Source organism: Rutilus rutilus (genome assembly GCF_951802725.1).
Source record: "Rutilus rutilus genome assembly, chromosome: 8".
NCBI lineage: Eukaryota > Metazoa > Chordata > Actinopteri > Cypriniformes > Leuciscidae > Rutilus > Rutilus rutilus.
In genome coordinates this window covers 39,553,243-39,576,453 of record NC_140222.1, presented here as the reverse complement: position 1 = coordinate 39,576,453, position 23,211 = coordinate 39,553,243, and the positions used below count along the sequence as shown (strand labels likewise).

The 23,211-nt window shown below is 38.4% G+C and overlaps 1 protein-coding gene across 1 annotated transcript in view; it reads left to right on the top strand.

The window, feature by feature from the left end:
• The window catches only part of slit1b (slit homolog 1b), a 53,165-nt gene extending 30,306 nt beyond the window's left edge, over positions 1-22,859 (top strand). The window contains exons 15-37 of the mRNA XM_084416728.1: positions 665-688; positions 844-988; positions 1,323-1,397; positions 1,508-1,651; positions 3,669-3,812; positions 3,890-4,056; positions 5,872-6,010; positions 6,111-6,179; positions 7,150-7,221; positions 7,385-7,456; positions 7,610-7,681; positions 9,110-9,273; positions 9,348-9,472; positions 10,570-10,664; positions 10,741-10,880; positions 11,004-11,100; positions 16,033-16,170; positions 17,512-17,740; positions 18,587-18,717; positions 18,798-18,952; positions 19,031-19,331; positions 21,016-21,215; positions 22,128-22,859. Of these exons, the coding sequence (XP_084272854.1) occupies positions 665-688; positions 844-988; positions 1,323-1,397; positions 1,508-1,651; positions 3,669-3,812; positions 3,890-4,056; positions 5,872-6,010; positions 6,111-6,179; positions 7,150-7,221; positions 7,385-7,456; positions 7,610-7,681; positions 9,110-9,273; positions 9,348-9,472; positions 10,570-10,664; positions 10,741-10,880; positions 11,004-11,100; positions 16,033-16,170; positions 17,512-17,740; positions 18,587-18,717; positions 18,798-18,952; positions 19,031-19,331; positions 21,016-21,215; positions 22,128-22,372 (3,143 nt within the window). The 3' untranslated portion in view covers positions 22,373-22,859. The remainder of the gene's footprint in view (positions 1-664; positions 689-843; positions 989-1,322; positions 1,398-1,507; positions 1,652-3,668; positions 3,813-3,889; positions 4,057-5,871; positions 6,011-6,110; positions 6,180-7,149; positions 7,222-7,384; positions 7,457-7,609; positions 7,682-9,109; positions 9,274-9,347; positions 9,473-10,569; positions 10,665-10,740; positions 10,881-11,003; positions 11,101-16,032; positions 16,171-17,511; positions 17,741-18,586; positions 18,718-18,797; positions 18,953-19,030; positions 19,332-21,015; positions 21,216-22,127) is intronic.
• Positions 22,860-23,211: the final 352 nt, after the last annotated feature.

Here is a 23,211-nt window from a genome sequence, read left to right as displayed (position 1 = left end):
AAAGTTTCTTGATTATTACGCAGGAATGAGAGTATAGTTCCTAGCCATATCAGCCTAGAAAATCACAACTTTTCATTTTCTGTCGGTCTTAGGGGAGTTGTAAAATGAGCCTATTTCCAAAAAAAGTGGAGTATCCCTTTAAGTCTAAGCGCAACTTGTGCGAGTAATGCGACGTACTGCTGATATTTATGATACGCCATGACGCACTACGCTACTTCTGACGTCATAAGTTGCATAAGTTGCGCTTTAGGCGTAAGTAGACTGCGTATGTTCGTTTGGCCGGAAGCAAGAATTTTACTTTGTTAGTGTTAAATATGGATATTTTTCTTACACAAACTCATCGCTTTGCTTCAGAAGGCCTTTACTAACCCCCCGGAGCTGTGTGGAGCACTTTTATCATGGATTGATGCACTTTTATCACGGACTGATGCACTTTTATGATGGATAGATGGACTTTTATGATGGATAGGTTCACTTTTATGGACTTCAAAACAGAAACAGCAATTCACTGCCATTATAAAGCTTAGAAGCTTCATTTTTGAGTGAACTATCCATTTAATTGCCCAGCCTTAGGTCTCAAATCTAGATCTGTGCTGTCTGCATGTTTTTCTGTGTTTCTCTAACAGCTGTATTTTCTGCTTTCTTGCATGTGTTGCCATAGCAGCCAAGGAACAGTACCACATCCCAGGTAAGTTGTTTCTGTATCTCCTTTAGACCAAAAAAACAACCCTGTTTTTGAATGTGACTAAAAGTAATAAATGTGCAGCAAACCGAATAATGGCCCATTTATACTCTCCTGTGATGAATGGTGTTTCTCTGAAAGCATCTTTATATTTGTCTCAGGCTCAGAGGACACACGTTTGAATAAGGACTGCAACAGCAAGCCTGTCTGTCCACCCAAATGCCGCTGTGAAGCTACTGTGGTGGACTGCTCAAATTTACGCCTAACCAAGTTCCCAGAACACCTTCCACTTTCTACAACTGAACTGTAAGAGAATCACTGAACAAATAAACAACAATTACAATATGGTTTTGACTTGCTCCTGATACGAAGACTGTTTAAGGTGGACTGTATAATTGTGCTGCCTACATTTGTCCTGTGTGAAAATGTTGATCCCAGAATGCATTGCGACAAGCTCAGTGGAAAATAAAATCCATCCAAGATTGTGGATGAAGTAACAGAAAATGTTGCTTTTAAATATAATTCTTAAAGTATAAAAAATGATTGATAAAAAATAGTGGTCTGGCTGTAGCATTATAGTATCGCATTGTTAGCTTAGCAACATGCCAACTCTACGTTTATTTCATTTTCTTTCTGTCAGACGTCTCAATAACAATGACCTCTCTATCCTGGAGGCGACAGGACTCTTTCGGCCCCTCACACATCTCAAGAAAATGTGAGATTGACATTTGTGTACTACATAATATGATGACGCAACACCAAAATACTCTGTATTGCATAACTGAACTGGACAGTAAACTAGTTTTCTGTGCATTTCTCTCACAGAAACCTTAGCAACAATAAAATCACTGAGATTGAGGATGGAGCTTTTGACGGTGCGTCTTCTGTGGTTGAACTTCACCTGACCGCCAACCACCTGGTGTCCATACGAGGAGGGATGCTCCGGGGAATGGAGGGATTACGCATGCTGCAAGTGTCATTTTCACTATAATTTCTGCCACAGCATTTCTAGCACTCTGAGAAGAACCCTAACCTTAATTTATTGAATTTATTGAATGTGGTTGATTGGTTGGTTGACTGATTTATTTGTTGAGGGGTTGGTTGATTGATTGATTGATTGATTGATTGATTGACTGACTGATCGATTGGTAGTATGATTAATTGATTGGTTGGTTGATTCATAGATTGTAGAGCTGCATGACTAATCATCTAAGTCAAAATCAAGCTTTTAATGTTGTTTATATGTCTATGTGTTTTAATATGCTTTAAGCAGAGCTGCCAACTCTCACGCATTCACCGTGAGACACACGCAATTGACACTTTTCACACGCTCTTACGCCACACATCCATTTTCTCACGCACAGAAAAATCGCGAAGCAAAGAGGACACGGAGACCGACAGACTAAACAGAGCAGGTTACTAATGATATAAAAAAATATCAGCTCTCAGATTCTGTCACTTTTATTACGAAATTCAAACAATAAATACCGTGTTGGCGCTTGTAAATGTGACGCGACAGATCCCTAGCGGCACGTGAACCGATCATCTCTAGCTAATAGTAAATAAACACGAATGAACACTGAAAGATACAGTAGGCTACAACTTACCGAAATGTATATTCCTCATACATATTATCGATCAATCAATCAAACAAAGGGGTCAATAAAACAGCTGGAGAACAATTATGTCACATAATATTTACCTCAGGAAAGCCATTTGATGACCATAATATAGGCTATAGCACGTTAGTTGGCTGATATGTGTACTATATTACATATTTATTATATTTTTACTTATATCATTAAATAAAGTTGTTATTATAATAAAAAAACGCATTATATTTAATTTAATTTTTAACCTTAAATAATACTGCCAGCTGATAGGGCTCTCTGTATGTTTACAGCATTAGGTGAGTTGTTTTTTTCTTGAGAAAAATGAATGCCTATCTTGTGTAGCCTACCTAATGTTTATCCAAATGAGTCAATATTAAATCAAATCACAATAATTTAATTGAATTGAAATAATAAAAAAGCGTAGCTTACCAGAAATTGTAGCCTACCATGTAAACATTGTAAAATGTATGTCACTAAACCTAATAAAATTCAGTTTAGTTACTAAAATGTTTTGACAATCACAATACACTTATTGTGATGCAATAATTTTTTTTAATAAGATGCAATAATTTTTTATTTTTACACCCCCCCAAACTCCCCCCTAAACCCCCCAACCCAATTCTTCCATGCAGGCCTCTGAAATGAGTCCACGAGAGCGCCACGACACAAAAAAAAATCAAATTAATTAAACATTTTAAAAATAGATTGCAGTAATTAACATTTTGACCGAGCCTCTAGTAAATTACATGTTATTTTGTTTAGTTGTCTGTTGAGAAATGTGGGAGATTAGTGAAGTTTATTTGAAACAAAGAAAATTGGGATTCTCAATTTATCCAGAATCGTGCAGCTCCAATAGATTGATTGATTGATTGATTGATTGATTGGTTGGTTGGTTGGTTGATTGATTGGTTGATTGATTGATTGGTTGGTTGGTTGGTTGGTTGATTGATTGGTTGATTGATTGATTGGTTGGTTGGTTGATTGATTGATTGATTGATTGATTGATTGGTTGGTTGGTTGGTTGGTTGGTTGGTTGATTGATTGATTGGTTGGCTGGAATGCACTTTTGCTGGAAAACAATTATATACAATGCAATATTAATGATTAGTTTGTAGTTTTCAACACATTCTTACTGATACTTTCCAAACTATTGAACATTTTGCACTTTCAACAAAACCTCAATGTTCCATCTATGCTAATACCTCTTGAATACCTCAGCTGTAATAGGATGTTGATATGTTTGTGTTTAAGCTTTCCATTTATTTAAAAGTATTATTTACACACAGTTCTTAGTTCTGGATTTACTTTCATTGTCCCTCACGGTCACCCTGAGGCTACTCTCTGAATCCTTCTTTTCTTTCTGTCTCTGTTAGGATGCTCAGGAATAATCGCATCCGTTGCATCCACAACAGCAGCTTCTCAGGCCTGCAGAACGTACGTCTGCTCTCGCTCTACGACAACCAGCTCGCCACGATCATGCCTGGAGCCTTTGACACGCTGCCAAACCTCTCCACCCTGTAAAAGACGCTGCTTTTTATGAACGTATATCTGAGCTGAATATGTGCTTTATGTTAATCTCCATGATCTTTTTCAGAAACCTGCTGGCAAACCCTTTTAATTGCGACTGTCGTCTGTCCTGGTTGGGAGAGTGGCTACGATCTCGTCAGATCGTGACGGGAAACCCTCGCTGTCAGAACCCAGCCTTTCTTAGAGAGATCCCACTGCAGGATGTGGCAAAGCCAGACTTCCTCTGTGACAAGGGTAAATTGTTAGCCTGACGTCGTCATACTCAGATTCTAGTCAGAATGTGAGTCTGATACTTCTCCATAGAGATTTGATTATGGGGTGTGTCTCAACCGAACCAGGAAAAAAAAAAACTCTGCACTCAATTGGATAGACCTACAACCAATCAGAGCAACGGAGTAAATGACGCATATATGTTCTTCATTCATATTTTCAACCAACAAAATGTCGCGGCTCTCTGTTCCTCTTTTAAAATTAATGCGCTGTCGATATCTTCTATAACAGACGCGATGGCGGAATCTACACATGATGTTTCATAAACAAAGTTCGGGAGGAGTACGTACAAATAATCAATCCAATATCAACTTGTCATCAAACAATACCATGTCTAACGTTACCCTATCTATCAGCATGAGGAAGCATATTCACTCTGTAAACTTACCTAACACTCCTTGACAGTTTTTCAGCATCCCTCCACCACCCCGAATCCTCACTCTTGTCTTGTTCTCTCACAACCAGGAATACGGGGGAGTATGGCTACCGAGCCCACAGCCCTCTCCTCGGACAGCACGTCATATACGCATTTATTCTATCGACTTATTTGTGTGAAATCTTATATACGCATTTATTCTATCTGACTTATTTGTAAATGTGAACTCGTGAAATCTCAATTCTCCAGCAGCAGTCGTCTTTGTTGTAAACTAATTCAAATCAAGCGCTCTTTGGTGACGTGGATGATTACGTTACCGTTGCTCATCTGTCCATCATCGTATAAAGCCCGCCCTGACAATTTGATTGGTCCGAACAATTTTTGTTCGGGCATAATAGCTCCTCAACGGAGCGAGTCCAGACCGAACTTCCCGACCAAAAAATGTTGTGGGCGGGGTTCGGGCTGGCACCCAGGCTAGTAAATTGTCACAAGGCCGACTCTTTGGGCCCTATTGTAAGGATCTAAGAGCATGGTCTAAAGCGCATGGCACAATCGCCCTTTTGCTAGTTTAACGACTGGAAAAATGGTCGGCGGTCCCGGCGCATGGTCTAAAAGGGTTGTCCCTATTCTCTTAACGAGTAATGGGTGTGTTTTGGGCGTAACGTTCAAAAAAACAATCAGAATCTCATCTCCCATTTCCTTTAAAAGCCAGTTGCGGATTTCGCTATTTACATGGTGGAATTTGCAAACGGAAAAACTGAACGCTTCTCTAGTGAGGAAACGGATCTGCTCGTGCGCGAGGTTAAAGCGCAAGCAGACCATCTACGGGACAAGCCGGATTCCACCATATTTTTATGTAGACAATAATAATCTTTTACATTGTAATCCTTTTATTTTTAATATTTGGCTAGTTTGTGTGCAGCTGTGCGTCCCTGTGTGTGTAATAAGCAGAGTGTAGGACCCACCTATAGGTGCACATTACTAACGCACTCTTTAAATAACAATAAAAATATTGTGCCATTGACTTTAGAGCAGGTTTCAGTTGGTCAATGGATCAGTCTATTTCTGTTTCCTCAAAATAGCAACGCGCCAACAATGGGCCAGAACACACCTCGTTTTCAGACCAGCAGTCCATGGGCGCAAATGCATTTGCTCTTTAAACAACGTGACGCTGGACGTGAAAATGATAACTGCGTCGGGCTGAAACTAGCAAAAAACACTTACGCCGCGCCGCATTGCGCCGGGTGTATGATAGGGCCCTTTGTGTCTTTTATATTTGAGTTTATCATTGTCTCTTCATCATTTGGCAGGTCGAATGCTTTTTTTCATTTGAAAGTATTCAATTTAATATACCATGCTATCGACTGTATTTCTGAATATATCTGTTCCACACACTCCTCCAGCGATGACTGAAGACGACAGGAGCTGCGTCCCTAAGCCGCAGTGCCCGGAGGAGTGCACTTGTCTGGAGTCGGTGGTGCGCTGCAGCAACAAACACTTGCTCGGTTTACCCCGTGGCGTCCCACACAATGTCACTGAACTGTGAGTCATGTTCGGGTGGGCGCAAGGGCTTATGCAAACGCTGTCGGGATTCCTGTCTGGCTGCGTTTGGACGCCTCATGAACTCTCTCTGTCTCCATAGATACCTGGATGGGAATCTGTTTGCTGCGGTTCCCAATGAGCTCTCAGCGTTCAAACACCTGCAGCTGGTGTGAGTGTTGACCTCGGTTCACTCCTGCACTGCCATGCTCAGCCACTGGGGGCAGACTGTGTTTATGTTCATATTCAAGATCAAGATTAGATTCAGCTTTACTGTCATTGTGCACTTAGTATTTAAGCAAATGATAAAGTTATGTAATTTAAATAAAATGATGGTGTGTATATATATTCACTATTATTATTATTATTGTTATAAAATTATATTTCAACATTTTATTATTAAATAATATATACATCAACATTGATAATAACAGTATTATTATTATTGTATTATAATGCACTTTTTTAGATATATTCATTATTTAATAGGACATTATTATTGTTATATAATTTATCATAAACTCTTACTGTATTATATAATACTATATACATTGCTTTATTACTACTACTAATAATTATTGTTGTTGTTGTTGTGATATCATATAAAATTAATGTGAGAATATTACAATATTATATTATGTAATATTATATGCAATAATAACAACAACAACTAAAATAATAATAATTGTATTATTATTAAATGTTTCACTTGATGAGAGTACAAATAATGACAAATTATACAATTAATACTACTAAAAATAATAATGAGATTAAAACTAAATAAAAATATAGTGAAAAAATCGTATATTATTGTTGTATAAATAATAATAGAATATACAAATATTATGTTACATAATATTACACACTTTAATAATAGTAATTATTATTCCTGCTGTTTATAATTAATAATATAATATTGCAATATTATGTAGTATTATATACATTAGTAATAATAATAACATTCTATTGTAATTATTATTGTGTAATGTTTCACTTGATAAGAATACAAGAAAATGATTAAATAAACAACATATTAATAAGAACAATAATAAAAACAAGAAATAAAACTGGAAATTATTATTATTATTGTAATGTTTCACTTAATGACAGTACATGTAAAATATATTTGTGCTTTATTTCAGTGACCTGAGCAACAATAAAATCAGTTCCTTGTCGAACTCGTCTTTCTCCAACATGAGTCAGCTGACCACACTGTGAGCCTGAAACACACACACACACACACACACACACACACACACACACACACACACACACACACACACACACACACACACACACACACACACACACACACACACAAACACACACACTTTTCCACTGTTTCTATAATCATTTGGCTTGTGTTGTGATTTACAGCATCTTGAGTTATAACGCCCTGCGCTGTATCCCTCCTCTTGTGTTTAAAGGACTGTCCTCTCTTCGACTGCTGTGAGTTCCTCTGGAAACACTTCTATTGTCTTACAGAAATTCATGTTTTTATGATTGTGAAAGCAGTGTGCTTTAACAGACATATAGATATAATCGTTTGACCTCCCCTCAACCCACACGTTTTCTCCTCGCTGTTGTCAATTTTTTTTGCAGATCTCTCCATGGCAACAATATATCTGAATTACACCAAGAAATCTTCAGAGATGCTGCATCTCTATCACACCTGTGAGTCACACCTGTTTTGTCTCTGTACAGATACATTCACACATGCACATGCAAAGACGAGCGCTTCTCGTCCACACATAAAGGTATATGGCAAAGTTTAATAATTTATTATGTGCTTTTGTCATTTCTATTAATTTTTATATAACTTTCAGTTTTAGTAATCTTTAGTCATTTATTTCAGTTAGTTGCCAAGGCACTACTTGTTGAAAAGTTTATATTTTCATCGAACATATTACGGCTGTCAAGTGATTCAAATTTTGTATCTAATTAATTACATGATGTGCTGATTAATTCGTTTAATTAATCGCAAGTTAATCAAATCAAATTTGGCTGAGAAATTACCCCCAAAAGATCATTTAAAGTCATTATTGTGTTAAATGAGAAAAGCATCAAATAGACTTTACAAAACGTAACTTTAGAAAGAGATATTTTATTTGATTCAACATAGAATTTATTACACATTCTTTTTCAGAAGCTGCATCTGAATTGGTATTTAGATATATTAACAGACCGTTTATTGCAGCTGAAATTAATTTGAAATTAAATGACACTCTAAAAAAGACACTGAAACTGCCAGTAGGTGGCGGTAAATGTCTTAATGAGTAAGTCATTAGTTCGAGTCGTTAAAACAGCTGATTCATTCAGGAATGAAGTAAATGGCTCAATAATTATTTATTTTTTTCATTTAATTCATTTTTTATTTAAGTTTTTCTTGTAATTTTTAGTAATTCTTGTAATTTTAGTAAAAATAAATAAATAATTTTTGTAATTTATTTCAGTTTGTTGCCAATTCTTATTAGCCTTTTACGTTTACGTTTTTATTCAATTTATTTTAGCTTTATTTCAGTTGCCGGATTTTTTAAATGTATGTATTTTTGGAAATTCTGAGTGCTTTACATAAATGTAATAAAGTAAAAATAAAATAAAAGATTGACATATTAAAATTAAGTTTAAAATTATTTGTCAGTTTTATTCGTTTATTTTATTTTATTTCTATATAGCTCTATTCTATTAATGTTTCCATTAGTAATTATTTTATTTTATTTTGAAATTTTAACTGTTTACCTAAATGTAATAAAGTAAAAAAAAAAAGAAAACGTATAAAACGTATAAAAAAAATGTGTTAAGACATTAACACGGTACGCTCGCTCAGTTGAGTTAAGACATTTTAGACATAATTTAAAATGTTTTTTTATTATTTTTTTATACAAATTTATGGTAAAAGAAAAAATATAAATACCTTTTTAATTAATAATACGGAAATAATAAATAAATGGACATTTTACAACTGCCAATATGTCGAAATTTTCATTTTGGATAAGATGTGAATTCATGAATTTACTGTCAAACAAATACTCACCATGTCCGCCACTTCATTTGTTTTGCACTTTACATTCATATGTGTTTTCTGCGATTAAATTCTTCAAGGGCCATTGGGGCAAACCCGCTGTACTGTGACTGTCGGCTGCGTTGGCTTTCTGATTGGGTGAAAAGCGGGTACAAGGAACCCGGCATCGCCCGTTGTTCCGGGCCGCGGGGTATGGAGGGAAAACTACTGCTCACAACACCAGGCAATACCTTCCAATGCACAGGTGGGTGAAAAACATCAGAGAAAGAAAGAACATTTCCCTTCAGGATGACGCTTGAGAGGTCTGATCTTCCTCAGGTCCCGTGGATCCGTCTGTGTCTGGGAAATGCAGCCCGTGTTCTTCGAACCCCTGCCAGAATCAAGGCCGGTGCCACGACGACCCCGTGCACCAGTACAAGTGCAGCTGTCCGCAGGGTTACAAGGTCCTGATCATACATTACTGAGAACTACTGCTAAAATATTCCAGGTTCAATGCATTGACAATATACCTGATATATTATCAATTAACACAATCATTTAAACTCGTCCCCAAATAAAATTCACACGAACTTTAAAGGTCCCGAAATTTTCGTATGCGTTTTTTCGTTTTCGTAAGTCGGTGTCTCTGAATTGTCAAAACACCTCTCAAAATGCTTGCTACAAATGCAAAAAACGCAGAAAATCAAACCCAATACGAATTTTTTTTATGACGGACGAAAGTTTCGGAGGCAGTGTGTAAACGTGATTGACACAACGTGAGGCCGTATTTTTTTCTTAACGTGCGAAGATTTCGGACGACAATTTTCTGACCTTTAGACAGACGCCAGTCACCGAGCGCTATAAACAAACTCCTACACTGCTGACATAGTGTAATCAGTGCAGCACTTCCTGGTTCTGTCAAAATGCCGCCTCACTATTGGTCGGCTGCTGCGTCAGAATCGCACGCATGTGTCATGTGACCAGCGTCGACCAATAGTGAGGCGTCAATTTTCTAACGTTTTAATTCTAAAATTTAATTATATTTATTTTATGTCAGTTTTATTTAAATTTATGGGGGGGGGGGAATTCCAAAAAGTTAGTAGTAAACTAGTATTTATATTTTATTTCAGCCTTATTTCAATGAATAATTATTTATTTTTTTAAACAATTTTAGTTAACAATAACTACACACATCCAATTTTTACCACATAAAGCCGGTTAACCCACTCACAGGACTACTGAAACACATATCCAGACGGTCATCCGCCAAGAAGAGCAGTCCGACTGCTAAAAGGAGGGTTTAGACTTCTCAAATCAATTAAACATCTAAAACAGCACACATTTCTATAGAATATAAGCACCAACAATGAATGTTGTGCCCTATAGACTTCCATTGAAAGCATATTATTGCAAAAACATTTTCTTTTTAAAGTAGGAATTATTTTCTGCAGTAACTTACAACATGCCACAGATTCTATATGTGTTTTATTGCATTGGATGTTAAAGAGCATTAAAAGAGCATTCTTTGAAAAGTCTGTCTGCTGCATGTTGGTATTTATAGGGTAAAAACTGTGAGGTCTCTGTCAGCGCTTGTGAATGCAATCCATGTGTAAATGGAGGCACCTGTTATAGCGAAGAGGCTAGAAAAGGCTTCAGGTGAGAACACACACCTTGTTATTCCGTTGACGATTAAAACAAGAAACATCAAGTTGACTTTTGCACATCTGTCTAGTTGCATGTGTCCTCTGGGATACGACGGTCAGTTCTGTGAGGTGGATGTTGACGATTGTGTGGATAACAAGTGTGAAAATGGCACCATCTGTGTGGACGGAGTGGGAAACTACACCTGCGTCTGTCCGCACCCCTTCTCAGGTACATACTGATATTGATTTATACTGACCCAGTGATTCATATGGACAGATTGTCCTTGTAGATAGAATGTGATGTGAATGGATTGGCAAAGAAAGTGTGAATTGCATTACAATTGCATTACAGGGCCAAAGTGTGAAGAGTATGAGGAAGATCTGTGTTATCCTGGCCAGAATCCCTGTCATCGCGGCTCTACTTGTATACCGACCGTCACAGGACCGAAGTAAGTGCTAGTTGTGCTGCTGCGTTTAGCTTATTGTTATTATTAGCTTATTGTTATTGTAAATATGGTGTGCAATATTACACGTTATCACCTTGGGTTGCAACCCAAAAATTGTTGCATCCCTATTCTGGGTTGCGACCCAATTCTGATGTGGTTGCAGAGAGCTGAAAAAAATAATAATTCATATTATAAAAAAAAAAGATAAAAAACATATATCAATTCATAATATATATAATAAAAAAGTCATGCACTTCCGGGTCTGTATTATTTTTTGCTCACCAAGGCTGCATAAAAATATTGATATTGCGAAATAATTTTACAATTTAAAATAACTGTTTCCTTTGTGAATATATTGTGAAATGTAATTTATTCCTGTGAGTTTTCAGCATCATCACTCCATTCTTCAGTGTCACATGATCCTTCAGAAATCATTCTGATACGCTGATTTGCTGCTCAAGAAACGTTTCTGATTATTATCAATGTTGAAAACAGTTGTGCTGCTACACATTTTTGTGGATTCTTTGATGAATAGAACGTTTTAACCCTTAAATGCATGAATGTTTTACCAATCATTATTACATATGCAGGTCTTTAGCGACCCGGATCTATCTATATCTAAAACGGATGGATCTCTACCTGTCGCGATAATATAAAACTCTCCTGAAATTAGAGGAACAATTGGAGCTTGGAAGGGTTCAGTTTGAGCAGATGTTTTATACCATCATCACTGTCCTCGTCAGAGCTCATTTCCCAGTGCATTCAGCATCTGGTTCATAATCACAATCTCAAACATATTCTCAAAACTATCATTTTCAACATCTTAAAAATCTATATTTTGATTCATCATCAAGTGACAGTGACACTCATTTTTTATTGCGTTCAGGACTTGCTCTGCAGTAAATCGCTGAGCCATTTCAAGTTTTGCTGATGATACTCCTTTTTCTTTTGTTTTCTGCCTGCGGTAACTATGAGTGAAATGTCACTTCCCTATCAATCAGTCACGTTCAACGTTACCTCAGACATGAACTGACGAATTGGGATCTTGCCTGAGAACCCAGTCACCTTGGAGTTTAACAAAACGAGCCAATAGACACTGGAAAGAGAGATTTGCATCACAAAGCGCGGTACGCTCGCTCAGTTGAGCTTTCGCTTCGGAGCCGAGTGTTTCGTCGTTTCTGCTCTGCAATCATTGGTACGAGTGATCTATAAACCCGGAAGAAGCTCTCCAGAGAGTGTTGGTGTGACTGCGCGTTAGGTGTCCACAAAGCGCTGTCGCCTGGCAGGGTAATCCACGTCTCCCATCCAAGGCCTGTAAGTTTGCGTTTCTGCTTTCGGGCAAGGCTTACAGAGCTGCTCGACAGGCTGCCTCTGCCTTGCACACCATTGCCCTCCTGTAAGTCTATTGGGCCAAAGCACACAAAGAGCTGCACAATGGCAGTTCTGACCCTGGCTTGATGCAGGAACTGCGCACAGTGATGGACCTCACCCTTTGTGTGACGAAAGTCACTGCGCGGTCCCTTGGGCAGACGATGTCCACTCTTCTGGTCCAGGAACACCATCTCTGGCTGAACCTGGCAGATATGAGGAAGACCGACAAATATCATTTTCTCTACTCCCCTATCTCCTAGACCGGCCTCTTCAGCGATGTAGTCAAGAACTTTGCCCAGCAGTTCATCCTGGGCCACTCATCCTGGCCCACTCGTGGGAGCAGTTGTGTTAATACAGGGACTTGGTGCTAAGGCACCTCAGCCACCTTGGGCTTCGGGTCAACTGGGAAAAGAGCAAACTCTCCCCCTTGCAGAGGATATTTTTTCTCGGTATGGAGTTGGATTCAGTCAACATGACAGCACGTCGCACAAACGAATGTGCTCAGTTGGTGCTGAACTGCCTGAATTCGTTCAGAGGCAGGAAAGCTTTTTTACTGAAAGCCACAGTCATTCATATCCCGGACAAGCTCAATCGCGTAGCCGACGAGCTTTCACAACAGCCCACACTCCCGGGAGAATGGAGACTCCACCCCCAGACGGTCAAGCTGATTTGGTAGACCTGTTTGCCTCTCCGGACACGTCCCACTGCCAGTTGTTCTACTCCCTGACTGAGGGGACCCTTGGCACGGATGCGCTGACACACAGCTGGCCCCCCAGTAAGCCTTCTTGCACAGAGTCTGTGCAAGGTTAGGGAGGGCAAGTTGCAGGTCTTGTTAGTTGCGCCTACTGGCCCAACCGGACCTGGTTCCCAGAACTGATGCTCCTCAGGACAGCCCCTCCCTGGCGAATTCCTCTGAGGAAGGACCTCCTTTCTCAGAGATGGGTCACCTTATGGCACCTGCGTCCTGACCTCTGGATCCTCCATGTGTGGTCTCTGGACGGGACGCGGATAATTTAGGTGACCTACCCCCAGCGGTGGTAGACACTATCACTTAAGCGAGAGCGCCCTCTACAATGCGCGCTTATGCTCTGAAGTGGGACCTGTTCATTGAGTGGTGGTGTTCTCACAGAGAAAACCCGAGAAGTGCCCAATCAGATCAGTGCCTTCCTTCCTGCAAGAAGGGTTGGAGTGAAGGCTGTCTCCCTCCATCCTCAAAGTGTATGTTGCTGCACATCACAATGCAGTAGATTGCAAGTCTGTGGGAAAGCAGACCTGATTAGCAGGTTACTGAGGGGTGCAAGGAGGCTGAATCCTCCCCGCCCCCACCTTGTACCCTCTTGTGACCTCTCCTTGGCCTTGTTAGCCTTGTGCGGTGCGCCCTTCGAGTCGCTGCAGTCATTAGAGCTTTAGATCCTGTCTTTCAAGACAGTGCTCCTGAATGTGCTTTCTTCTGTCAAGAGGGAAGTGGACTTACAGGCATTTTCAGTCAACAAATCGTGCCTGGAATTCAGGCCAGCCGACTCTCATGTGATCCTGAGATCCCTGCCTGGATATGTGCGCAAGGTTCCCACCAGCCCTTTCAGGGATCAGGTGGTGAGCCTGCAAGCGCTGCCCCCGGAGGAGGCAGACCCAGCCCAGGCTCTGCTCTGTCCCATCCTCGATATGAGCTTGTATGTGGACCTCACGCAGAGCTTCAGTACCTCAGACCAGCTCTTTGTCTGTTACGCAGGTCAGCAGAAGGGAAAGGCTCTCTCCAAGCAGAGGTTAACCCACTGGTTTTTGGATGCCATGGTCTTGGCGAATCAGGACCACCCATGCCCCCACTGGGGTGAGAGCTCACTCCATTTGGAGCGTTGCCTCCTCCTGGGCTTTGGCTTTGGCACCTCCCTGGCAGACATTTGTAGAGCTGTGGGCTGGGCGACACCTAACACGTTTGCAAGGTTTAACGATCTCTGTCTAGAGCCTGTGTCCTCTCGTGTACCTGCTACAAGTAACCAGTAACACTGAGGACCTGCTCGGTGTCTCACTTGCAGTGCAACTTCCCTCTTAGGATCGGATAGGTGTGCTATTTGCTCCACAGGTGAGTTTCCCACCTGGCGAACCCTGCTTGGAGTTCTTCCCCTACGGGCAATCCCACATGTGTATTCTTCCACGGTACGGCTTCCCTATTGGCGAGCCCATGTCTTTCCCTCAGCAGAGCCTGCCCTGCCATCTCTTACTTGACTTGAATCCGGTATTGACTTCACCCTATCTAGGCTGGATCTACCACAGAGACCTTCCATATATAGCACTGCCCTAATGGTCAGACCATTTTTGTAATTCCCACATGTAACCTCCTTACGCGCAGGGTGTGGTCTCCGTAGCGAACCTTTCCATTTGGAGTAGACACGCTTTCCCAATGTTATCCAAATGGTCTCATTGAAGTAACGGCAGTGATTGATATTTCTCTGAGTTAAAGCCTTGCATCTCTCCGTCTATGTTACTAATGTAACCTCCATTCCCTGAAGGACGTTACTTTCCATCGCCACGATTTCTGTGCCACCGCTGAATGGCCGGGACACACTGTCTCGGCTCCTCAGCGCAAAACTTAAACTGAGCTAGCGCACCGCGCTTCCCTTTGCTGGGTGGGGTTCGCCATGCAAATCTCGCTTGCCAATGTCCATTAACTTGTTTTGTTACACTCAAAGGTGATTGGGCTCTAATGTGAGATCCCCATTCATCAGTTTACATCGTCTCTGTTCACTCCTTCAGGGAACAGGATTACATTAGTAACCTAGACATTCATCATTGTGTATCACACATTGCCACCTTGTGGAATAAAGATGAATTTAGTCATCAAAGATTCAATTATTGTTGTGCAGAAAAAATATACTTGCACTGTTACACGCCTCGGGTCGTCAGTGACCCTGTACGAATTTTTTTTTCCAAAAAATGAATTGGAAAACCGGCATTCTTTTTATAATTTTTTTCTTGTTATATTGTTTATAATGAATTGATTGAGGAATACTAAGAAGGTTGATGTGTAACTTGAGGAGGAGGGTAGTGAATGACGTCCTGGGTCACTAAAGACCCGAGGAATGCATTTAAGGGTTAAAAGAACAACATTTATTTGAAATAGAAATCTTTTGTAACATGATTAATGTCTTTGCTGTTAGTTTTGATACATTTAATGCATCCTTGATGAATAAAAATATTATTTTTTTTTATATAAAAAAAACAAACAAAAAAACTTCCTGACAAACATATAATCAAGTATTTAGGAGAGCAAACTAAATAGCTTTTTATCAACTTTTTAAAGTGAGGAGAAAATTATTTTGATGAAAAAAAAAGCCTGAATATGAAAAAAAAAAAACTTTCTTTCACCCAATGAATTTTAATTTTCCTCCTCCATTTGAATAGCTCCATAGGAATGTGTCATTTCTATTCAAAATCCTGTTTAGCAAATATTTGCTGTTGGTGTGAATAGTCCTTTCAGCTGAAAAGCATCATTTTAAGGTCATTCAAATAATGAAATAAATGGCATTTATGACCTTTAATGAAAACAGTGTGTGTTTGTGTGTTTAGATGCATCTGTCCGCCTGGTTTTGTGGGTGATGACTGCAGTATAGATTTTAACGAATGCGAGGGGCATTACTGCCAGAACGGCGCACGGTGTGTGGATCATGTGGCGGGATATACATGCGTCTGTCCACAAGGTTACAGGTGAGTCAACACCTGATATACTGTGTAATGATGGAAATTATCTTATATAACCAGTTTAATTTTATTGCCCTGGTTACTTCATATGAAAGACTAATACAAAATATATAATATAAAAACGTTACAAATGTTATCCACATTACTGCAGGATTCTATATAGATTTTTTTTTTATATATATATATTTTGGGCAGCAAAAAACATCAGGGTGGTGTAACTTTCCTGATATCATAATAAAGAACAAAATTCTTGAAGTAGTCTTAAGTAGTTTGTTATAATCTTTTAATATTATTTCTAATTTGTTATATATATATGAAGAGTTCAGATGAAAAAGCCTCTAAGTGAAATTTTCTTCTAGAATGAACATTTTTATAAAGCTTGCATATTTAAGTTCAATAATTTCACTTAAATGGCAATGCAAATTACCTATTAATTGTTATTTAAATGAAATTACTGAACTTATATATACAAGCTTTATAAAAATGATCATTCTAGAAGAAAATTTCAGATGGCACTTAGAGGCTTTTGCATCTGAACTCTTCATATATACACACACACATGTATATATGTATTTTTTATTTATTTTTAAGTCTACAAAATCAAAGTCATGTGGTATGACCAACATTCAGAAACATGCAGGGAATAAAAATAAAATATCTGATAATTTGACGTTTTATGACAAATAAGATGAATTCATGTTGTATAATGTCATGAGGTGTGACTCTTTGGTTGGATTTAAATGTATTGCCATAACAGCTTCACAGACTGATTCAACAAACAATACAATAAATACAAACATTTGATCAAATTCAACTGAAAAAAGACTGAGAATGATGAATATATAACACTATTGTATACAAGATTTTTCAAATGTACTTGTGATAAAAATTGGGTCAATCTTACAAAATAAGTCCTTCAAAGTCTGTCCTGATTAAAAACTGGGCAGACCAAAAACATGATATATTAACAAAATAGTGCTTTTCATGCAAAACATCTTCCAGAAATGGCAAAATACACCCATGCATTTGATCCATTACACTGAAAAATATGTACAAAAACTTTTCCAACATAAATGATTACATTTTAATACGTGTATTCAGTAAAATGTGTAATTTTTTTCTCGACGGTTGCACCATATGACATTTTGAGAGTATTTAAATGAAACCGTGTCTCAAAATGCTACAAACGTTTTCAAAACTGTATGAAACCAGTATGAACACATAGTGAATTTCTAAGAACTTGCAAACTCTTGTTTTGAGAGATTTTCCCCTTTCTTCATCATGTCAGTGGAGCTGAGATTTCTGTGCTGTGTGTTCTCTGGGGTCACACTGAGTGTTTGGTTGCAGTGGTCGGTTATGCGAGGCGTCTCTCTCCCCCCCCTCCGGCTGTGAGTTGTTGCTCTGTGAGAACGGCGCCCCCTGTGTGGAGAGTGACGGTACTGCAGTGTGTCAGTGTCTCTCTGGGTTCGGGGGCCCGAGCTGTGAGAAGCTCCTCAGCGTGAACTTCATCGACAGAGATTCGTACCTGCTGCTCAGCGACGTCAAAAACTGGCCTCAGACCAACATCACTCTACAGGTACAGCTAACCGTTCATTACATAACAGAGATCATTCGATCATTGTGAAAATAAATGAATGTGCTATTATTGTGGCAGGAATTAATGACTAAATGAATATCTCAGACCACCTTTCTTGCCCTGCATCTTAAACTTTGCTGTTGTCATGACAGCAGCATCTACTCTGTTGGCTGTGCATGAATTAACAATTCTCGTGTCATATGTTTCCAGCAGTTGTCATACTGTGTAAATGACATGACACGTCTATAAAGAAACAAATATATATAAATATTGTAAATATATGCAAATAAATGTATATTTAATAATATATGTAAATAAATAAATATAGCAAAAATATGCAAACGAATAAATAAATATGGCAAATAAATAAATATTGCTATATGCAATAAATAAACAATAGCAATAGATGCAAATAAATCAATATGCAAATGTATAAACATTGCAAATACATAAACAACGTAAATAAATAAATATTTACAATAGATTAAATTAATAAATAAACAATGCAAATAGAAAATCATATCAGAATGATTTCTGAAGGATCATGTGACACTGAAGACTGGAGTAATGATGCTGAAAATACAGCTTTGATCACAGGAAGAAATTACACTTTACTATATATTCACATAGAAAACAGTTATTTTTTATTGTAATAATATTTCACAATATTACTGTTTTTACTGCATTTCAAATAAATGCAGTCTGTTAAAAACATATTTTTTGAAATATTAAACTGTAAGCTTTTAAATAGTAGTGTACTTAGACTATTTGCAACAAAAACGGTGTGTTTGGTGTCAAACGTTGGTGTTTATTGCGCCGACACTCATAAAACTCTCTCTCTCTCAGGTCTCCACAGCTGAGGACAATGGGGTTCTTCTCTACAACGGCGTCAATGACCACATCGCTGTACAGTTACATGAGGGACATGTCAAAGTCACCTATGATGCTGGAAGTCAGTCGGGCAGCACCATTTACAGGTGCAATAAAGACCAAGCTCGTGTTTTAATATAAAAACATCTCTGTTGTAACTCACTGCCTCATTGACCTGTTTCCACAGCTCTGAAATAGTGAATGACGGACAGTTTCATACCGTTGAATTGGTCACTTATGACCGGATGGTCAACCTTTCAGTTGATGGAGGGCTTCCTACTACTCTGGACAGCTTGGGACACGTCCAACCCCTCACCAGAGACGCCCCACTATACGTAGGGGGTAAGATCTTCACCCATACCCATGCATGCTGGTCCTATGCTGGTCCTACCTCTAAATGCATGTTTTTTTTCCCATCAGGTATGCCTGAAAATGCGCAGTCGCTGTCTTTTAACCAATGGCCGCCTCTCAACGGATCCAGTTTTCAAGGCTGCATTCGTAACCTGTACATTAACAACGAGCTGCAGGACTTCACACACACCCAGATGAAGCCCGGAGTGGTGCCGGGGTGCGCGGCCTGTCAGGATCTGCGCTGCGGGAACGGCGTGTGTGAGCCGGACTCTGGCGTCGGGCCCGTGTGCCACTGTCAGCCGGGATGGGGCGGCCCGCACTGCGATCAGCTCCTGCTGGCGGCCGCCACCAACCCCTGCCAGAAGAACAAGTCAGTGCTCGTGCCTTCAAGTGCACGTTTCACATTAATCATGTTATACAATCATTTTAAATTAGCGGTCAAGGTTAAAGCCTAAATTATATATTTGCCTAATATTATATATTAAATTAAAATAATATATTATTAGCCTAGAAATATATTCTTTAAATATACTAATATAATATAATATAATATAAAAAGTGCTGGGCAACGATTAATTGCACCCAAAATAAAAGTTTGTGTTTACATAATATATATGCGTGTACTGTATATAATAATATAATTATTGTGTATATATAAGTACACACACATGCATGTGTATATTTAAGAAATATTTGCATGTATATACTTTATATATATATATATAAAATGAAAATGCGAAATTATAATACATAATTTGTATTATATATAAATATTTTATATATAAATAAATAAAAAATCTGAAATATATACATGCATATATATGTATTTATACACAATATGCGCACACAAATTTTTATTTTGGATGCGATTAATTGTTGCCCAGCACTAAATATAATATAATATAATATAATATAATATAATATAATATAATATAATATAATATAATATAATATAATATAATATAATATCAAATCATAAAATTTTGGTAAAAATATTTTATTGTTAAAATAAAAATGTTATATATTTTATATGAAATATGTAAATAATCTATAATTTTTATTTAAAATATTATGCTTTTCCGTTGAATTTGTATGTCTGGGGGGTGTTTTGAGGTTGTTGGAGCACTGAAATCGTACGTACAGGGGTAAAAATCAACAAATCAAGCCCAATTCTGCGGGAAAACGACGACTTGGCAAAACTCTCGAAAGCCTCCATTTTCACAGTCTACAACGCGATAAATGCGTCTTCAAAAAGAACACGTACGTCTGCAAGATGTCCGTTAAAGATCACTTCATCTGGAAAGCATCTGCCGTTTACTAACATCCGATAGACGTCAGTTTTGCATACATTCTAAATCATAAACATCTAAAAGACATTTTTCTAAACGTCTATTTGACATCTGACAGGATACGTCCTATAGACCTTATGTAGCCCCGCCCCTTTTCAGCGCTGCGCTCGTTGTCTTTTGATTTCCGGTCTGTATTTTCACAGCGATCTTACGTATTTATGAATGAACGGCTCGTTTTAAAATCTGCTTTAAACATTACAATCCTCATGATAACTTTCGTTAACTTTACATTAAGTAAATCCACTTCAAAAGCGAATTACTCCTGGACAGCGATGCAATAGAAATATACAGAGCGACCGCAAAAACGGAAGTTTAAAGACAATATTCGAAAGACGGCGGCGGCCTCGTTTCTCTGGCGCATAAGGTCTATAGACGTATCGCAGATGAGCAAACACTCTAAAAAAATACGTCTTCCAGATGTAAACACGTGCATCAAATAGACATCTCCGTGATGTACGTGTGCTATCCACTTCGGAGAGCGTTTTCAAAAAGCTTCGTTTTCGTTGACCAAAACGCTGTCTCGGTGTGGATGGACGGCCAAAATGGAGAGAAAAAGATGCGTTTTCAAACTGTTTGAGCTACAGAAATGTAAAACAAATACCTTTGGTAAAATAATCCATTAATATGACATTAATCACCGTAGTACCACTTTCCCTCGTATGCAGTTTGTAACCATGCTAACTCGCTTCTCTCCCCTCCTGTTAGGTGTGTTCACGGCACCTGTGTCCCGGTGGACCTGCAGTCGTATCGCTGCGAGTGTGTGGACGGTTTCCTCGGCCCGCTGTGCAGTCAACAGCACGCGTGTGCCGCGCTCTCATGCCAACACGGCTTCTGCGAGGTGTCACAGACGGGACAGGCGCAGTGCGTTTGCGACAGCGGTTACAGCGGCCAGTTGTGTGAGATGGGTAAATTACGCTGCTCATTTACACAACAAACCATTGTCATAATCAGTGTTGGGGAAAGTTACTTTGAAAAGTAATGCATTACGATATTGCGTTACTCCCTTAAAAAGTAACTAATAAGTACTAGTTACTTTTTTAGAAAAGTTATTTTTTGCGTTACTTCTTTTCACCTGGGCTGGGCTTGTTTTTTTATAACCAAAAAAGTTATATTTTGATGCAAATGTAAAGACCCTTACACGCAAAAAGTGCAATAATAATAAAAAAGTGCAAATTCACGCGTGTACAGTAGAGGGCGCAACTCAAGCAAACCTTCCAGCTGTGCTGCAGTTCTGGATTACGAAAGAATAGGATGCAGCAGAAGAAAGTTTAACACTTAGTTTACCAATAAAAACCAAAAAATCAAGAAAAAGTTTAAAAATCAAAAACGTCATTTTTGCTTATGGTTTAACTGAATCATCGAAGGTTAGAAGCAAGTACATTGGTCAATAAAGTGAGATTAAATGCATTAAAATGTATGTTTTATTTAACATATTTAGTTATTTGAGGTTTGCATAGTATTCTGATTATGCATTTCACTGATTTTATTCATTTTGAGGAATATTGAATCTTTTTTTTGTGTGCATGTGAGATGAGTAAATGCTCACATTTAGTCTAGAACTACAATACCCATCATGTTCACACACAACGCCTCCGCACTTGGATTTGTGGACAGGAGAGCTTTGTGGGAAAACAAAGTAACTTGCGTTACTTATTTGAAAAAGTAACTCAGAAATTTTGTTGTAAATTTTAAAAGTAATGCGTTACTTTACTAGTTACTTGAAAAAGTAATCTGATTACGTAACTCAAGTTACTTGTAATGATGAGTTACCCCCAACACTGATAATGACATTATTTGAATATACCCTTTGCTTCCAGTGGCTCCTTGCCAAGGCGAGTCTGTGCGGGACTTCCATCGGGTTTGGCGCGGCGAGGTCCAGTGCCGGAGCACGCAGCCGCTGTCCTGGATGGAGTGTGGCGGCGGGTGCGGGCCGGATACGGGCTTCTGCTGTAGCGGATCCAGGGTACGACGCAGACGCTACAGCTTCCAGTGCGACGATGGCAGTTCCTTCTCACAGGATGTGGAAAAGACAGTCGAATGCAGCTGTGGAAAGTGTGTGTAGTCATTAAAGATTAGAGACAGACGGAAGACATTAAAAAAAAAAAAAAATTAGCGTGCATTTGTCTCTGTGTACCATGGAGCATAACATCTGTTTAAGAAAATATAACTCTTGCATGTGAATGATGAATTATGGGTATTTTCTTCTGAGTTGTGCTGTCAGAATTATTGAAAGTAAAAATCTAACAATTGGATTAAGAGTATAGTTTAACAAACAGCATGTTATACAGGATTTATAGTATTTAATATAATTGTAAAATATTTGTTTAACATTAATTTGGATTGTAATATATACGGTTTTTAATTTCCATATAGTATTTTTGTATGTTGAACACCAACATTGGTGATGTACAATTTTTTACCTTTTAGTCTGTTTTTCTATCCACAATTGTTTGATAAAGTAGTTGAGGCTGCTTTTTCTTTTCATTTAATGCAGTGTTTTTGTGTGCAAGTTTTTCTATTTATTTCATTAAAGAGTTTTGAACCTCTTTAAAACACACCGTCATGTAAAACCAAGCCTTTTTGTTTCTTAGGACCGTTGGAAGTGATTTCATCACTCAATATTAGGCATGAATTTTTATTTAGTGTTTCATTCAAAAATATTAATTTTAGCAATAATGCACTGGGTTACGTTTTAAATAATTGGCTAGTTTATGTCTATTATATACGTCTAGTCTACAACATCATCACAAAGGCAAAACCTGAGTTGTGGTGTGATGGCATACTAGCCTACTGTAAATGGCCACCACTAATAGGCTACACTAATAAAACAGTCATTTATAGAATATGGTTTAATAGACCTTATTCAGAGCAGCGCCATGACAGGTATGAAAGCGAGGCTGT